Here is a 20,031-nt window from a genome sequence, read left to right as displayed (position 1 = left end):
TGAGACAGGAACTGTTTGAGGTTATCTTCTCAACATCTCTTACAGATGTGTCCTCCAAAAATAGAAGAACAGCAGTTTAAAGAGGAAAAGAAGATCCTGCACTCTCCAGAACAGAGGAATTAATGGACACCTAAAAAGCAGCTTATCTTTTGATTTTCTGGACCCTGCTAGAACAGGAGTAACACTGTAAACATTGCATGGGTGAGCATGACAAGCTGGGTGCTTGTGAAGTGCATCTCAGGAGTCAGTGCAGACTAGGGATGCACCCTTGAAAACTCCAGGTTTTAGACCCAGGATTCTCCTTACGTTCCTTCTGAGCAGTGCTTGCTGACCTGCCCAACAAAAGTGACAAGAAACAAAATGCCCTGAACACTGAGCTCTCGGAATTTAATACTGAACTCAAGGTTACAAGTAGCTCTGTGTATAAGGCTGACTCAGAGCCTGTACGTGACCACTTGTACTACACATTTCATTCAGATGATTGTCCTATTTTCCTCAAAAAAAAATTAAAATCAGCTGAACTGGGACACCTTATTCAATCAGCTAGCACTGGGGCATTTAGTCCAAAGGCACTTTTGCATCCTCCACCTTCTGGGTAGATGCCCTATCCTAAAGGGCAGTAAGCATAGCTCTCTTCAGCCTTCCTCTTGGCATCAGACCACTGTCCAGACAGGAATGCAAATGCCCAAGCCAGAAAACAAAAGGAGACTGACAGCTCATAGCACAGAGCTTGGAAAAAACTGTCAGGATCAGTAACATTTCACTCTGGCATGTGAGCTGATAAACAGGAGCAATCCCTCCTTCCAGCTGAGCACCTTAAGCTACAGAGGAAAGTTCCTTCACTGCTGGCTGGGTTTAGGCTTTACCCTAGTATGCAGCCAAGAGCCCAGCACACAAAATTTCAACAAGGGAAAGAAAGGATTCCTCAATATAAACTTACAACCTCATAACTACATTATTTCAAAAAAAAAAAAACCCAGAAGATATGTGTTTAGTCCCTTTAAATTGCAGTGGGAACTAAATACACCTCCAGTACTTTTGGCTGAGAGCCACATATTAAATTTCCTGCAAGAGCCAAAGTCCCAAGGAGGACATAGCTATTCCCAGACAAAAGATGGCTGAACCACTCCAAGTCTCACTCCAAAGCTGAGCATGTAAAATAAGTGGGCTGGCCCCTAATGCCTCCCTTCAGTACTAAAGTTGTTGACACTTCAAGCACCTCTGCACAATTTTAGTTCTTTTTTATCCTACTTACCACAGATTGCTCTAAAATGGTGATAGTTGCAAGGCAAGAATCTATGGGATAAAAATATTACTACAAAAGCATTGGAGGGATTATTTAAGAATCCTGTATTATTCCTTAACTTTAAGTGCAACTTTGACCTTAAACAACCAAACTTGTCTAGAACAAACATCTGAGAAAGGAAGAATATGGAATCAAAATCACAAAATGAGGGTTCTCCAGTATCCTAGCAAAGTTATAAAACATCCAGATCAGACATCTAAAATAACTTCCAGATCAGACATCAAAAACATCTGAATAACAACTACTACTAGTCCTTTATCCTTTATTATAAACTGTGTGTATAAACATGTGTAAGAGCACCATGGTTAAATTGCAAACAGCAGAATGACATCCAGCAATTCATCTCAAATTTCCATAAAGAGGGATACAGATGCTTCTTTTACTTAGTGAAGGTGAAGCTTCCTATAGCATACTCCATAGTTTGGGAAGGAGGCTATCCAACATTCTTAAAAAACCTGCCATGTCAAGTGGAAACTCAACATAAGAGCTTTAAAGACAAAATTAAGAAAAGATCCAAGATAAGGGCTGGCAGTGAGGCTGATTCAAGCACCCATCTGGACGAGTTCCCATTCACCATTCAGCATTGGAAATCTTACCAACATAAAAGCGTAACAGGTCAGCACAAACAAAATTTTGAAGGTTTGCTCTAGAGTTAATACACAAACCACCTGTGTTTTGCTAATTATTGCTAAGCAACATTAAGGCCAACAGTTTAGCAGAGTTCAAAAGGAATTAGGTGTTGTATGGGTAATAAGAACATCCACAAATACCTTAACTAGGATAAAACAGTTTATAAAAGGATTAAAGGAGTACCACACCTCGTGGTATAAGTCAGCTACTATATCACAGATACATTTTTTCTTTCTGATTGTTTTGCTTAGCACAGAGCAGCTGCGCCCGCTGTTTCTAGCAACTGACAAGTAAATTGCACTAAGGATCAGCTTACAAAAACCAAAATCAAACTAGATTTCACTAGTTCAGGTTCAGGTTCCTCTAGTTAGCTCATACAACTGTATATTACACTTATCTTGGAATAAAAGCAACTCAAGCCAAACCTTAGCTGATTCATATTCACAAGTGCTTACAACGCAAACTAGAATTGAGACGAGACGTTTAAGGCACAGAAGTTAATGTGACACCCTCAGAGTCAGATCATCACAGCAAAACATCCAGACTGTCACCATGATCACCTAAGTAAGCAATTCTCTGCTGATTTCAGTAAACAGCTACCACCTAAAGCTAAAAAAAAAAAATCCCGAAGTGTCTTAATAGTCTCGCCTTGTCCTGTTGTAAAAGGGTTGTGAGAATCAAGATCTCTGTTCACAAGAAGCTTTGCTCCAGGGGCAGGACTATTCACTTCAGTGGAGTTTAACCACTTTGACCTCACACCTTGCACTTCAAGATGATGTTCTAGTCCAAGTCCAATAAAATAATTAAAGATGTACAAAACCCAAATATTTTTAGCAGCCTGCTTTCCTTGTATCTACAAAAAGCTTAATTTGCCATTAGCCCCATGAAATGGCAGAGGGATTCAGACAAAGGAGCTGTAATTACCAAGTTATCTCCACTGAAGTGCCAGCAACCATATGCTCTCCTCAGGAAACTCAGACTACTCCATATAATACTAGTGCCTAGTTTATGAAACTTCCTATATCAAGCTTCATTTTGACAAAAGGGTGGGTTTGATTATTACCAGGCAAATTTGGAACTTTAGCTGTTAAACTAGTGAAAATAGAAGGATAAAAATAGTGGATCTTAACAGCAGAGCAGACCACTATAAGCACACAATTCAAAGTGATTACACAAGGTGATCCAGGTTTCATCTCATACTCTCTCACTTTTTAATTAAATATTCTTTGCAATGACAGGAAATATTTAGAAAACAGATCATGCTACTTTCAGAAGTGATTTGTGAACCTTTGTCTGTTGACTGGTGTCAGATGAAGTTACAGATACCTTAAGAAGTCCTGTATCAGATTAGCACTTTCAGTGTAAAAAACCTTGACGGATCAGAGGGAGATGTAATACAGTTTAAAAACTTAAAAGCTAGGAAGGGGGAAAAGCCTAAATAGGTATTTTTATCATTGCTCCTTCAGTAAAAGCTACCCACAAATAAAACACCTACCATCAGTATCTGCATTACACCAGGGACCACAATTTCTAACATTTCAGTGCTGCAGAAACTGGTATCACTTGCCAAGGAAAACCTCCCTCTAACTAGGCAAAGTTTTAGAAGTAAATCAACCATTAGCTGTAGCACAGGCTTACATTGTTATTAGAGAAAGCAGAGATTTTGCCTGTGGTGAAAAATGTGGCTACGCAGAAATGAAATAACCAGAGCACCAAGCTGGATCTGTATCACAGAAACATCAAGTCCACCTAGTACCCTGATCATTACCACTAGAGCCAGGTAGCTTTTAAACATGCAAGTTTAAAAAAAAAAAAAATTATCAAGTGACTGTTCCTATATCTGCAGGGTAGGATTTTTCCTAGAAAAAAAAATAAGGGAATAAATGTGATAGGAAATTAATCCTACCAGCAGTTTTCACTATTTGCTGGCCTTTGTAGCAAGTAGTAGCTTACAAGTTTTTCACTTCCATTTGAATGAAGTTTTCAATTGTGACTTTTCACAAGTTACTACACAAAGAGAAGCTCAGAAACTAAGTATTAGATGAAAGGCAGAAAGAGTACACGTAGTCTTCATTAACTTCTCTGAGCACCTGGTGTTCTGCTTAAGATTCAGTGCCTGTAGAAATACCTGTCATAGTTGGCAGTTACAAATATGCTTGTGGCAGCAGGAAAAAACTGGCTCAAATTCCGCTTGTTTTACTCAGTTGGGCTTTCTTTGGGCTGTGCTTTTTGTGCTGAAGTGAAGCAGAATTAAGTACTTCATGAGAGAAGCAAAAGATTAAAACTTACCAGCTTTTTCCTACAGAACCACAAATCAGTGCATGCAATCACGATTAGCAAAACACACATAGCAAGATGGCTCAATTTCTCACTATGGAAAGCACTACAGGAACCTAGAGCAATCCCTGACACAGCTGCAGCTCCAGCAGCTCTCTTACAAGGAATACAATTCTCATACTAGCACCTGCTTGCATGGGGGCTTTATTTTGCACTGGGATTCTGCTGCAATACTTGTATGACTACACTGAACAGCGGGGCTGCGAAATGAAGCACACCAGTAGAACCTGAATTCACATCACATGCATCAATCACCTTTTGGGGATAAATATACCCTGGAAGGTGTCTCCCCAGAGATCATGCAGCAAGTAGGCAACCAGGCACACTGTCATTACAAGAGAAGAACCATTGGGGGTTACAACACTCAAGAATCCCACCAGTGAAAACAGCAACTTGCTGCAGTAGTCATATTCAACTCCCTGTGTAAGCCTCAAGCTGCTCACTGCTTCTAGTTCTTCTGTCAATCCATTGCCATTTCTCAATCTTAACATTTGCTTGCTATTTTCCTCAGGATATTTAAGTGACTGCAGTTTCCAAGACAACCACTTCATCAACACCAGCACCACAACTCATCTATCTTGGGCTTCCCTTCCGTTCACCATAACTTCTAGGAAAGCAGTTGCCAGAAACAGTGATTTTTGAAATCTGGCTTTTGTGGCTTTTTAACTTTTAGTGGCCTTTGGGATCTCTAAGAATGTCCAGTTCCTGACGTAGGAACAGCTTTATTTTAATTATACCCTCAGCAGTGAGACCTCCTGAAAAGCTGTAAAAAGTCTGATAGCTTAAATTCCAAAGCACTGAGGCAATCACAGAGGTAAACATCCAAACCAGGTTTATGCACCTATGCTGTCACTTTCAATAACTCAAGTAACTGAAGTCTTCTTCAATTTTGTTACCAAGAGAAACAAAGTGACAGAATATTTCTTAAACTCATCTAGGCACTGAAATGCGCACCAATGCATGGATCTTTTCTAAAAAAGGCCACAGAACCTCCATAAATCAATTAGTAAGTAGATAGTCCCCATAACAATATGGATAACTAAGTGAGGCTTAAACTGTTAAACTTTCTAGCCATGATAGCCATGAACCTAAGTGGCACATTCAGCTGAGCTCTGTAGGCAGCCAAGTCTTAGGATGCTGTAATATAATTACCAGGATTTCTCAATAGTAAAAGTATGGCAGTAAGATCCTACATAGCACTCCTCTTCCTCCAGTCCATCTATCTTAAACACAAACAAGATTTTGCAACTTTAATCACAACATGAGCTTTGATTAGAATTTACATTTTACAAAATATGGAATAAGCCAACAGAAGCAACTAAGCTAGGTCTGGTTAAGTTTTAACACCAACAAAGCTACCAGCATCTTTGTACCATCAGCACCTGAAGCCACATCAGAGCAGCTTCCCAAGTTTCTGTCTACATGGCCCTCACTGCTGTGACTTAAGAGATTTACAGCTGCAACTGTACCAGCTTTGCATCCATTATCACGGATACAGGTGGTGGCTGAACCATGGCAACGTGGGATTAAGCATGGGCTGCAAAACCAACTCTAAGCTGGGTCAGTTCACGACTGGTGTTAAATATCATGCTGTTGCTAACAGACCCCACTGCTGTGCTTGAGACAGGTCAATTGCGCCACTGCTGCATTGCAGACATATTTAAATACGACAAAATTATCTCAATGGTTTATTAGTGTGGACCTTGGTGATCTGCCACGGTTGCTACAGTATCATTGGTAAATGCCCCAAGTGTTACTTTTAACCTATTTCCACAAGCTTAACAAAATTAGAGAAGGTAAAGGCTTTATATTCTGCCTAAAACTCAAACTGTACATAGCTATCACATTAAGCTGTGACTTAACATTATTTTGGTGAATAAATATTCTACAACAGTATTTATCAATGCATTTATAATTAAAGCAGTTAGAAACACCAGCTTTCCTTATAGAAGGAAAGGTACCTGCAGGTCAGTTGTGCTGTAGTTTTCTATTTAAAGTGCTTGCTAAGTGCAGAATTTGGCCTTCTGCCCATGTGTTTTAAGCTCAGTGTTGTGGCATAGCCTGGGTAATTGCACTTGGGGTGACAAGCACAACAGAACTCAGAGGCATGTCAGTAAGAGATTTCAAACCTTGTCTTAACTGACTGGAACCAAAACTTGCCCACGAAATGTACCAACTCCACAACGTGCCACACCAGGCTGTTTCCCTAGCTGTGCTGCAGAGCTGCAAGGCCTTTCACACTTCCACACTTCACATCAAATCCCACATGCTGGTTTCTCTATGTCGAGAGGCTTATTTTGAACCTACCCTTCAAAGCACAGGAGAGCAGATCTAGAGTGGCTGTAATGGAGGCGAACAAAAGGCTAGAGCAATTAATACAGTACAAGAAGAAAGTCCCAGAAGTGGAAATTAAAAAGCAGGGTGGCTTCGAACTCAGGGCAGGTCCCTCTGACACTTCAAATGATGAGGCAAGGCAAGGGATAACTTTGCCTCCTCCAATGAGGAGTTTACCCAGATTCTCCAGAATACACTCAGATTTATTTGTGAAGCCTGCATAGCATACGTCTCACAAGCCTACATACCCAGGCCCTGACTTGATGGCTTTCTCTTCAGCACCAGGAATGTCCCCCTCCTCCCCCAGGTTAAGTTACACAACCCCAGCTTTATTTTTTGCTCTTAGAGAATTGCCGCAGCTGCCTCACGGACAACGTCTGTGCAGAGGAGTGTGACTTGTCAGTACATCAGGTTCTTGAAGCTGGGGTGCTTCAAGAAACTGCTCAGGCTTTTATTGTTGAAAACCAGGAATAAGCAGAGGTTCTTATTGAAAAAAAAAAATCTCTTTGCTTTTGTGCTTGAGGAGCTTGAAATCTATTAACTTAATTTCTTCAGCTATTCCAAAATTAAATACTGTACTTGTAAACATATATGTCTAATTTGTCTTGGAAGAAAGCTCTCCCATGAGTTATTTATAAAAAGCAAAACACTTTCTACCTACAGATTTAGTCAATTATGCTATTATGAGATATACATATTTTACATAAAGGCGTTAATTTATCCAGAATAATGAATACGAACCAGATAGAAGGCTTAGTCTCTATTCACTAAATTACTCTTACTCTTGTCAAAGAACATTTTATAAAATTCCCTGTGTGTCTACAGGGGTCCTTTAATGCAAGGCCAGGGTCCTTCACATGAGCACCTTTTACTGTCACTACAGGTGATGAACAAAGCACTGCAGTGGCTCTCTCATCCTGTTTGTGCAGCATCCAGAGACTATTCTGGACAAGTGCTGTGCTTCACCCACACAAAGGGCTTAACAGATAATGGATTCTGGCCTTTGCATGCCTTTCACCCAGTCTAACATCGGACTGTAGTGATTTGCATTCAGAGCAAATGTGGCACAGCAATATTTAATAGTTTTACCACATAAAGCTCAGCTAAACATGCACCAAAGAAGGCTTATTGGCTGTTACCTAGCAGAAGGTGTTTGGTTGGCCATAAAAGCATCTAGTAATAGACACAAACTTTCCTTGGAAGAAGCTGATTTCTCATAACCCTTTTATGTTCCTCTTCCATAAAACACCTCCTTCATAGTATTTTTTTTACTAGAAAGAGATCCAGCATAGAGTTTAGATGACAACCATACAAAACTCACCAGTTACACAGAGTTTGCTCCAGTTTGTTCCCCTGTATTTGGCACTGGTGAGGCCACACTTAAGTGCTGTCTCTAGTTCTGGGCCCCTCAGTTCAGGAAGAACATTGAGGTGCTGGAGCAGGTTCACAGGTCAGTGAAGCCGGTGAAGGGTCTAGAAGGGAAGTCCTAGGAGAAATTGCTGAGGGAGCTGGGGGTGGTTAGCCTGAAGAAAAGGAGGCATGGGGTGACCTTATCACTCTCTACTACTGCCTGACAGGAGGGTGTAGCCAGGTGGGAGTCAGGCTCTTCTCCAAGACAACCAGTAATAGGACAAAAGGACACAGTCTTAAGCTACACCAAGGGGAAGCTTAGGCTGGACATTAGGAAGAACTTATTCACAGAAATGGTGGATAGACATTGAAAAGGACTGCCCAGGGAGGTGGTGGAGTCACTGCTCCTGAAGCTGTTTAAGGAAACCGGATGTGGCACTCAGTGCCATGGTCAGGTTGGACTTGATCTCAGACGTTTTTTCCTACCTAAATGATTCTGTGAAACTTTTTTTTTCTAGAGCACAGAAGTCACTGTTCTGTACTTTGCAAGAAAAGGAAAAAAAAAGAAACTTCAAAACTTAATTATAAACCCAGCTATGAACTAATGTAATCTGAACAAAAAGCTACACAATCCAAAATAAACTGGAGCATGAAAGAGTTAAAGATACAACAGAACTGACCTCCAGCTAAAGCTTTCCTAGATTTGCTGTAGTATAACTTAGAGGCTCTCCCTAGCAAAATTTTTGTTTTAAAAGCAGACATCAGACATCTTAGTTAGTACAGGTTAGATGCAGCCATGTCAAAAATACTTCACTGTTCTCTTGGAAAAAAGCATGGATGTGGCACTTGTGGACATGGTTTAGTGGTGAACAGGGTGGTGGGTGCTAGGCTGGTGGCTGGACTTGATCATAGAGGTTTTTTCCAACTTTAACAATTCTGTGTTTCTAAGCAGGTGAAAGTCATCCTCGTGCTCAGCAAAGCTGGCAGGGGACAAGATGAAACTGAACAAGGCTGAGACACCAGGAGCACCAAACAAGTCACAAGTGGTGACCTCATGTGAGCCTGCAATCATGACTCAAGTACAGTTATTCCAGTTTAGAAGAGTTGAAGGAAGAGGGAAGATGCCTGAGGTGGGCTTGAATTCCAAGAGATTCCAAGACAAATAAAGAGGCCTGGTGGCATGACGATGACAAGTCTTTTGTGGCCAAGCATACCAGAGCCTTCCTCCATGCCTCTGCCATTGCACACATGGAGTTGATCCCACAGGGTGTGGCATTAGCTGCCTGGACAGCAGGTGAGATCCCAGGTGTGGTGCACATGCTGAAGACATGCCCATGTGACATTTCACAAGGCATTCCCATGAGGCACAGGAATGGGCAATGCTGTGCTTTAGGATTGTTACTCATTATCTTTACCCCAACCTGACCTGGTTCATCATTCAGGAATACATCCACAACTGCCAGCAGGAACCTCCCTGGCAGAGGAAGGTACCACACACCTATAGCAGCCATCCCACCACGGCTTCTCAGGGCTTTTGTTGACCACCAGCAGGTTACTTAGCTGTTTTCTGCGGGCAAAATATGGTCCCTGGTTGAAGAGACAAAGCATAAGTACATGACTTACATTAGAGACGTGAAAAAAAAGTGAATAACTACTTAGTAGATGTGGGATAAGCCTGCAAGTTGGGTGGAAATTAACAGTCATTTATCCAAGCTGAACATTAAGCAGATGCCTTGAATCTGTGAAATTGGAGTATCACCTCTAACAGCAACAGAACCCAGACTCATTTCATAACACTGAGAAGAAAGTGGCCAAGACCAGCAGACTTCTTACCCCATCTCTCCTTAGTGGCAGCTGGTACAACTCCAATCTCTTTCCAAATGGAGTACAGTTATGGATGATATGGGTACAAGACCACATACTTAGCTATTACTGTAATTTACAACTGATCTCCAGATCTACTTTTTAGCCCCTTGTGAGTCTGTCCATAAACCTCTGAAGGTCAAAACCATCTTCAGTATCAAAAAATATTCAATAATACAGCCAGTTTCAAAATTCAAAAGCCCAAATGTCCACAGTCTCAATCAAGTCTACCCTACCTACCTAGTTTTTCCCAGTAGTGCCACTACTGTTGTACTTCAGGCCAAAGCCAGCCAAGCTTCATCCACACAAATCAAAGACTGCAACCAGCATGAAAAAAAAGAAAATCAGTTAAACTTCACAGAAATTATATTAATAAAATTTTGAAGGACATAAGCTTTCATGTTTCTGGCAGAGACTGAGAAATGGAAATCATTCCATATGTAGGTCTCAAAATTTTCATTTTTATATGCTCTAGTGGAAATAATATAGCACTATAAAATGCCTAGGTTCATTTAGAAGTGCTTTAAAAAAAAAAGTAGCAACAGGTCCTCTACAGTCAATTGTCTAAACATGGCTGTGGTTGACTCAAGAAACTCAGAAAACTATACAAGAGAAGAAACATTACCATCATCCACTGAAATTAAACAGTAAGTTTTCAGTAAGAGCTGTGTCTCAACATCTTTCTTACTTAGCATTTTGAGTAACATGGACACAGCAATAAAAAATGAGGTTAGGCAGAGATCCCACTGAAGTGGCAATATCATTAAGAAACAACTAGGCTTTTTCTTTTCATCTTAAACAGAAAGTACCATGTGCCTTCATCTGAAGCATCTGGGTAGGGGAATTTTGTTACCACATGAATGACAAATTAGAAGGGATTTAGATAATAGCTACAAGATACTTAAAAAGTACAGAAGAGATGTCAGCCTCTCAAGTTATACTGCTTAATGCACTGCTGAAAGGTAGTCAACTACCAGATGTGGGTCCAGTTACTCTTTTGCAGAGAAGTAGCTGGGAGCACAGAGATGAAATTCAGTTTTCTTCAATACATTATAAGAAGCCCATTCTTTTAATAAAGGTGAGTGCTTTTACAGATAGTTACTCTAGCCAAGATAAGCAAATACTTGCACACCAGTGTGGTTTACATCCATGAATAAGGGGCTTATACAAGCAGACTTCATGCAAGAACAAATGTGTATTCAGAGAATGTCTTGTAAGTCAGAGCTACTCCATTGCGTGGCTTTTGTTTTGACAAGGCCAAAGAGAGTACCGCAAAAAAGAGTATTATTTCAGCTTTTACCTAGGTCTGACAGCAAAAGGTTTCTAGCTGCAGAGATGTATGAAGATTAATTTAAAACCAAAGAATTTTAGCACAATGGACAAGTGTCTATCACTCAAAAATGGACCCAAGTGATACAACTGATTAAACACTGGTCCTTGCACCACTTCAAACCGTGGCAAAGGGTGTTGTATCTTAACTTCTTCAAATATTTTGCTACAATGAACATTAAAACATATATTTTAAATACTTCACTAGGATATGTAACTAAGGGAAGAGTCACAAAGCTACTGCAAACATGTTCTTACTGCTATCAACTTGGATTTCTCAAACAAATATCAAAATTACCTGCACAATTTTTAAGACAATAAAGCAGTCCAAAAGGAACATATGTCATGCTTTTAGTACTGAAACCTTAAGTAGTAAGATACAGCCTGCCAGGCAGCCTTCTCTTTCTAAACCACGAATACTGTGGTACCTCCAAGTGTCACCCATTTAACATTCAGCCCCTTTATGTTCTTGTTGTTCTCTGGGTAGAAGCTTCAATTTAAAATGAACATCCAGGAAGTCTTGAGGTCACATTTCTTCAAGTCAAGCAAGATTCCAAAATATCCTAAACACACAGTAATTTAGTAGCTCTCAATTTTCTTTTCTTTGTAAGCCACTTTGGGCAAATGCATTTTAAATATTTCAGCAACTGTGACAACAGGCAATCAATCAATTCAGTTACTCTTGGCTACTAGTGCTTCAAAGGTGGGTACACAATGCCAAGGTTATTACTATCAAACTGACCTGGTGAGATGGGATGCTCTCAGCAAATCACTAGCACAAAAGCTTAGCAAGATTAACTTCAATTCCCCTAACTTATAATGCTAGATAAAAACACTAAGTCTAAAAATGAATCAGCATTCTGGAAATAGCTGACTAGTTTTGTGTACATGCATGTGTGTATGTACACATCTGATCACGTGCAGCCCAAATCATAAGAGCAGCTGTATTTATGAGTCACGTCATCTCTAGTCCATCCACACTGCAGACAATGTGTAACTGTGACATTTGCAACTTGAACTCAGCTACATTTAAGTTCAGCATAAAACCTCCATCATTTAGCCCATACTATTAATTACCCTGAGCACCTGATGAACATGCCATAAACCACACAACAAAACTGCACATTAAAGATCAGAGTTAAGGTTCTGCAAGCATTTTTTCCTGGCATTCCCCACCCTCCAGATGCAAAACAAGCATTGTACAGCAGACCCAAAGTGCTATTAAAGAGAAGGTACCCTGTGTGGATATATTAACATGTAAAATAGCAAGGCTCTCCAGCATAAGAGTGACTTCAGAAACAGCAAGGTAAAAACATGTTTCAGTTTTGAAAAGTTACAGAGGTGTAAAAGCCTCAGACACTGGACAACATCACTGCAATACTGGATCTAAAGGATTTATACACAAAGAAAAAATTTTAAAAAACCCACTCTTCTAACATTATATAGTCAAAACTTTCCATTAATTCCTATAATATGAACCACATATAACTCTACACATTTTTAGTTACTATCTCTTGAACAGACAGACAAGAAGAGGCACAGTTCCTTGCATTGTTACCTGAGGAAAAAACCCTAAAACTCAAGTTCTATTTTACCTTATCAAAGGACCACTGAACAAAAATTAGGCAAACGAACGGTGCTCAGTTTACTCATATGGAAACTTTTCTGTTTTATTCTAATGGGATGGAAGATTGTTGTACAGCAAGCTCTCCTCTTGCTGTACAACAGGACCCAGCTGCACATGATCTCCTATGTTAAGGCAGTATCAGAACTGGAAACCACTATCTGTACTTCTCAGCACACACCACAGTCCTACCTGGATCAGAGGAGCCCTAGGGAAAAGACTAGGGGATAGCTGTCACCGTGACTTAGCCCATCTCCTGAGGATACACCGATGTTTGGAGCAGGCTACAGGATGGATGAGTAGTCCGTGCAGTCCAGAGTCACAGCCACCAAAAAACCTGTCTGCAACAGCAGAGTGAGGAGCAATGGGGTATTCCCCAGGCCTGAGAGTCTGGGACCATATCTGTGCTTTTGATCCATGAACCAACATTGGAAGAAGTCTTTTGCTTCCCTGCCTGCTGACAGCTTAGAGGGTCCTTGGCTTTTGAGACTGAACAGGAGCTCCATAGACCTGGAGCAAGCAGGGCCCCATTCACCTGCAATACCATCTCCCTTTGCTGCACCAAACCACTGCTTATTAGCATCAATGATACCTAAGGGCAACAAAATACACAGAGAGAAACTCTGTAGAACCTTGCAATGCAGAAGCCCATGGAAAGAAGATTTTGTATTGAGAGTACCTCACATTTTCATCCTGGCATTAAGGATATTTTTGAGTAACTAAATGTTCTATCAGTTATATAATTGTAAGTGCTTAGAAAACTTTTATTTGCTTAATTTTAAGCGTCACAAGAAGTAGACTACAACACCAAACTTTTAAACATGGTGTTCATTTTTGCGATCAGTTATTGGTAACTGATTGGTTCTCCATCTATTTCCTGCTCTGAAATCTTAACACATTTTGCAAGTTACTTTGAAATCAAATCACCTGGAAGAAGCTGAGATACAATACAGAACGCTATACAGCACAGGGCTAATGAATTACAAAAAGCATGGATAACAATGCCTTGACGAGTATTTAGCCCCTAAATTACTTGACAAAACTAATCATAATGCTTGGTGTTTTTCTCCCCTTCCAACTCATGTGTCAAGGCTTGTTCCTTCAAGTAGGAAAAGTACCTTATGAAATAAACTGCCTTAAGAACTATGAAACAGTAACTCTAACAATGTAGTTAATCTTTCTTGTTTCCTTTCATGCTAGGTATATTCATTTTAATTTGCCCAGCCCGAATCACCTCTGAATGAGTTTTTAATATTGACTTTTTGTCTACATTAAATACACTTATTGACACAGTGTGCTTGGTCAAATCATGCTTCTGAGCAGTGCTAATGAAGTTTCTATTTGTACTATAATTTTTCACTTGTACCTTCCCTGAAACCCTGGCTCTCAGCACAACTGCAATACCATGCAACTAAAAAAATCAGAAGACCTGTCTTTCTCAAAACAATTAAAAACTGTCTTGCTAAGGTACAATTGCACCAAACATTCAGGACCTCAAGCAAGCCATCAGGAAACACTTTCTAATAGTCCTGCAAGTATCCACTGTTTGATGAAAGCATTGGGCAGAGGTTCATCAATCCCCAGGCTCTGAAGGCTCAAGCATTAAAGAAAGACAATGGATTTCAAGATAGGGAAGAATGGTCACCTGAGATGGTAAAGATTTCATCATGCACAGCCCTCAGCCATTGAGATCTAGCCCACCTAGTACCTATCAGCCCCAAATTACAGCATAATAACCTTTCTTGTGGTCATCCCTATTTATGTATCAGCTGCCAAAATTGAAGATGAAGAAGTTCAGCCATGTAGCAAAGGACCCTCTCAGATGAGCCGAAGATGCCTATGGGATAAAGGTGGCATTGATGAACTGCTCACACTTAGTTCTGCAGACTGTGGCACATTCTGGTTCTCTGCTGCTCAGGCACTGCCTGCAAAACCAGACACATTTCCATCATTTTCAGAGCAATTCAGAACTACCACATAGCCCAGTGGAATCTGATCTGAAGACCCAACTTATCACACCATGTCCTTCAAAGCTGAGCTAAGAAAGAAGCAATTGTCACTATCTGTGACCTGGACACAAAGCATTTCGTTCTGAGAAAAATCTTCCCTTTGTCACTCAAAAAACTCAACAAGTGAATCAGCTGTAAGCAACACTTTAGAAAACAAGGTCTAACCCCATTTCACCTTTACACTTTGTGAGTGAGTCTGGGAACAAAATTAATTTCACCTAGGGCAGTTCAATACCTGTGGCCCAACAAAAGAGATTCTGCTAGAACTTTAGTCAAACTGGCAACTTCTTACTGCCAGCAGCTGAGGGACAGATATTTGATCTTATCACAACCTCTTTGAAGGACTTAACATCACTCTCCCTGAACTGTTTTTCCCTTGCCAGCAAAGAAGAGAGGTAACCAGTGTATGGAATAGCTCAACTCCTTCCTTGAGGATGGTAGTCAGGAACTTGAAGGTTGCTCAAAACCTTACAAAGCTATACAGCATGACTGAATAATATAATAATTCTTTTTTGATGGGGCTGTGACTGGGATATCCATATTGTCAACTAAGTAAGACAAAGGTTGATGTTACTTGCACTTCAGATGTCCACCTTCAGCTGCTCACATGAATGGGGTGGGGGGCAGCTGCATGTTCCCTTGCTGATACAAGCTGCTGTTCATATAGCTGTTGCTCCTGAAGGCTGATCTAGATGGCAGTCCTAAACCCTGAAGCACTGCAGCAGACCTGGGCATGCTATATTAGCTGATAAAATATGCTTAGACACTGTACTTGAATTTTTAAGAACTCCCTGACTTTATTATAGCCAGCACGTTGACGACCTACCACTTAAACAAATATTCAAGGGGACGTGTTCTCTGCTTCAATTTATCAGATGTTAGAGCTACAGACTTGCAGCTGAAACCAGAATCTGTTGAACCAGCTTTAGACGGTAGCTTCTGTCAAGGAGGTGCAGAGAGAGCTCTTCCCTCATTTCAGTTTATTCTACTACTCCAACAACCCAGAGACAAAGGTATCTCTCCAAGAATAAACAAGGTGCCAAAAGTTGATGTGACCACCTCTAAGAGCTCCCAAAACACAAACAAGCAACAGTATTCCTCAATCAACATCCCAACACTTTCTTTATTGAAGTCACCTTAACCACAAGTTTTCCTTGAAGTATTTGTGCTCTAGCTCAACTAGAAGCCGGTGTACTTTGTCTCAAGTTCCTGCTGTTAAACTACACTTCAAGTGGAACACAATTCCCAAACTCACTGCCACAAAGTTGAAAAAAGTTACATCCTGTAATTGCATCTTTCTAATCCCACCTTCCTAACCTTACTAAACTGAAAACACAAAACAAGATGAAGCTAAATATTTCATCAAGTTAAGAAATACAGAAAATGAAACACATGCAAGGTGAGCACTAGATCAGAGGAGCACGTACAATTAATATATTGCAGGAGTCACCCATCAAATAATGTTAGGGTACTATTTTTATCTCCAAGTGATTCCATAAGCAGAGTCTAACACATGTGAAGACCTAAGACAGAGAGCTGAGAATATCACTTCTCACAGGATTCTTTCTTCCGTGTCTCAGAAGTCTCAGAAGATGCATAACCAAAGACCAGACACTACAAAAATCCTCCATGCAGGGCTCCTCATGGAGGAAAGATGAGACAGAAACAACACACAAGAGATTTCAGCCACGGCACTTGAAGGGAATCCCACTGCTGGGGAGGGGTGCAAGCATCATGAGACCTCATCTTCCCACACTCAAAACTACCATCACAGGGCTGGTCAAAAGAATTTAGAAGAAAGGCACAGCCATTCAAGGACATCAAATACCCAAAAACCCAATCATAGTGCTGAGGTAAGGCAACTGGGAGCCTTGCCTAAATCTACACTTGTTAACACACATCCCAAATTACTTCTCAGGCAGCTTCAGCTTCTTTCCAGGAACAACTGCAAATATGCAGTCCAGAGAGCTCCCCAACCAAACAAAACTATTTCGAACAGTCATGATTTCTTTGACAAAAAATGGATGAGTAATGTAAGTGCAGGAAGAGGTCACCAGACCATTTGGATATAAAGATGACACTGTTACCAACTAAAGGCTCCAGCGACTTCCTGAATAAGTAATAATGGAGGTGAGTCTAAGAATACACCTATCACACCTACGTGAGTAAGCCAGCCAAGTCATTACAAAAGGTAAGTCTTATGCCAAAGCCTTCCTTTACTTCCAAACAATGAGGCCAAACTGAACATGACTCAAATCTATTATTCCCCAAGCTACAAGTTATTTTGGTTTTGTGGAACAAAGCTCTTAAACCTTGACCAGACCAAGAGGCACTGAAGGTGCATGTTAGTCAAGCAAAGACATCATCCAATTTTTTTTTTTCAGTTTGAGAGAAGCCAAAGGGCATGAAATGGGAGATGCAGGAGCCACAACTAAAACAGTTAACTGCTGGGAGAAGCAAGCTCATGGGGACAATATTTTGCCAGAGATCAAGCAGATATCAAGCACAGAGGAGTGTGCCTATGCCACATATCTTCTGCAAGAACAAAGGTTTTCCAATTGCCTGTTTTAAGAAAAAAGTGCAACTCCTCCTCCAGTTGTTTTGATAATTTAAGCACACTCCCTTCAGTTCTTTTCTGAGATGGCTGTGCCAGATTTCTTATTTACTGTATTCACAGGAGTGGAAATAGCAACCACAAAAGTTTTTTTGCATTAACAGGAAGGCTGAGAAAGGAATTGAATCTACCTTCACCCATTATGTGCTGCTGCAGCCCTTTGAAGGCTGCCTTCTTAAAGTGTGGAGAGGAAGAACACAGGAGTAGAAAAAAAATTGTGCCAAACAGCCCTGAAGCCCATAGAGTCCTGAGGAAAACATCGCCTTTACCCTGAATTAGCCATCAATGAGTGAAGCTATCAAGGGATGGCTTGGAAGGCCCTTACTTTGAAATAAATATCACAGAATCATAAAATGTTTGGGTTGGAAGGGACCTTGAAGATGATCTAGTTCCAACCCCACTGCCATGGGCAGGGACACCCTCCACTATTCCAGGTTGCTCCAAGTCCCATCCAACCTGGCGCTGAGCACTTCCAGGGATGGGGCTTCCACAACCTCTGTGGGCAATCTGTGCCAGCGCCTCAATACCCTCACAATGAACAATTTCGCCCTAATACCTAAGCTCAGCCTACTCTCTTTGAGTTTGAACCCATTCCCCCTTGTTCTGTCCCTAAACGCTCTCGTAAATAGTCCTGCCCCATCTTTCCTCTAAGTTCCCGTCAGGTACTAAAAGGATATGGAAATACGGGACTAGATGATCGTCAGAGGTCCCTTCCAACCGTAACAATTCTGTGAAATACACACAGAGCAGAGCCCAGGGGGGCAGCTCGGGGCGGGAGAACTCTCACGCCGGGCCGAGGTTCCCGCAGGAGGCTCTTTGGGGCTAAAGGAGCAGATTGGCAGCGCAGCGGCGGCTGTGGCGCGGCTCCCCCTCTGCCCAGGCCGTGCCCGTGCCCCCTCCCGCAGGCCCGGCCCCGGCCCAGCCCCACACCGCGGCCCGCGCCGCGGGGGAAAGGCCCGTACCTTGAAGTACCCGCCCTCGTAGAGCGTGTTGGGGGGCCCGAAGATCGCCACCTCCCAGTTGTAGAGGTCGGACTCGTCGACCAGGGTGATGCGGAAGCCTTCGACCGGCTCCTCCTGCAGCGACTTCAGCTCCAGCATCAGCGCCTTCTGCGAGCTGCTCATCTGCTGCTGGGCCATGGCGCGGCGCGGCCCCCGCCGCGGCCGCCTCCTCGCTCCCGGTGCCGCTCCCGGTGGTCCTGGTGCCGGTGGTGCCGGTGCCGCCCCCGCCCCTCCCCGCGCTGACGGCCCCGCCGCCGCCACTTCCTTTTGTGACGGCGCCGCTCGCGCTGACCTCAGCGCGCCGCGCCGGCCCCGCCCCCGCCGCTCCGTTAGCCACGCCCCCCGCGCTCCCGGGCCACGCCCCCCCGCACGCCCGGCCGTGCCCCGGCGCACAGCCAGGCCACGCCCCGCCTCGCCCCGAGCCACGCCCCGCCGCACGCGCTGCCGCGCGCCACGCCCCCCGCCGCGTGCCTTTAAAGGGGCCGCGCTCGCCGGCGCTGTGGCCGCCCGGGAGGAGGAGTCAGGGGGGGAAGTGGGGATGGGAGCCCGACGCAGGGTTGTGGTGTAGCGAGCGATCACAAAATCACAGCATCAAGTCGTTTGGAAAAGATCTGTGACAGCATCATAGTCCAACCTATGACCCAACACCAACTCTGAGTGCCTCGTCCAGCCTTTCCTTAAACAACTCCAGAGACAATGGCCCCATCACCTCCCTGGGCAGCCCATTCCAATGCATAATGACCCTTTCTGTGAAGAAATTCTTCGTAATGTCCACCTTGTGCCTTCCCTGGGACAGCTTGAGACATTAAGCCATTAGCGAGTGTCCACAGGAGGGCCTCAAGGATGTTTAAGGTTCTAGAGGGTGGCTCCTCCGTGTGAGGAGCAGCCACGGGCACTTGGCCTGTTCAGCCTGGAGAAGAGACTGAGGTGAGACCTCACTGGAGCTCCTCGTGAGAGGCAGAGGACAGGCAGGAACTGATCTCTTCTCTCTTACAGGACCTGAGGGGATGGCATCAAGCTGCGTCAGGGGAGGTTTAGTTTGGATATCAGGAAAAAGTTTTTCACCAGAGGGTAGTTGGGCAGTGGAACAGGCTCCGCAAAGACACAGTTCAAGAAGCATTTGGACAATGTTCTCAGGCACAGGGTGTGACTCTTGGGGTGCCCAGTGTATGGCCAGGTGTTGGACTCCATGGTGCTGGTGGTTCCCTGCCAACTCAGCTTAAACTGTGATTCTGTGATTCTATATGCCCTCCCCCTGTCACTGGCTGCCTGGAAAACAGACTGACCCGCAGCTACACCCTCCTGTCAGGGAGCTGCAGACAGTGATAAAGACCCCCTGTGTTTCCCCTTCTCCAGGCTAAACACCCCCAGCTCCCTCAGCTGCTCCTCACAGGACATGGATCCCAGACCTTTCACCGGTTCCATTGCCCTTCTCTGAAATTGTTCCAGCATGTCAATCTCCTTCCTGGATTGGGGGGCCCAGAACCGGACACAGCACCTGAAGTGCCTCACCAGTGCCAAGTACAGGGCAAGGATCATTTCCCTAATCCTGCTGCTTTTATTATTATTGATCCAAGTCAGGATACCACTGGCCTTCTTGTCCACCTGGGCAAACTGCTGTTGTCTCACGTTCA

General features: G+C 42.9%; 1 protein-coding gene across 1 annotated transcript in view; it reads right to left on the bottom strand.

Moving 5' to 3' along the window:
* UBE2R2 (ubiquitin conjugating enzyme E2 R2) overlaps nucleotides 1-18,618 on the bottom strand; it is a 51,909-nt gene extending 33,291 nt beyond the window's left edge. Inside the window, exon 1 of the mRNA XM_066569257.1 lies at nucleotides 18,359-18,618. Within this exon, the coding sequence (XP_066425354.1) occupies nucleotides 18,359-18,535 (177 nt within the window). The 5' untranslated portion in view covers nucleotides 18,536-18,618. The remainder of the gene's footprint in view (nucleotides 1-18,358) is intronic.
* Nucleotides 18,619-20,031: the final 1,413 nt, after the last annotated feature.

This window comes from Molothrus aeneus, chromosome Z (assembly GCF_037042795.1).
Source record: "Molothrus aeneus isolate 106 chromosome Z, BPBGC_Maene_1.0, whole genome shotgun sequence".
Lineage (NCBI taxonomy): Eukaryota > Metazoa > Chordata > Aves > Passeriformes > Icteridae > Molothrus > Molothrus aeneus.
This window is presented reverse-complemented; position numbering and strand designations above follow the sequence as displayed.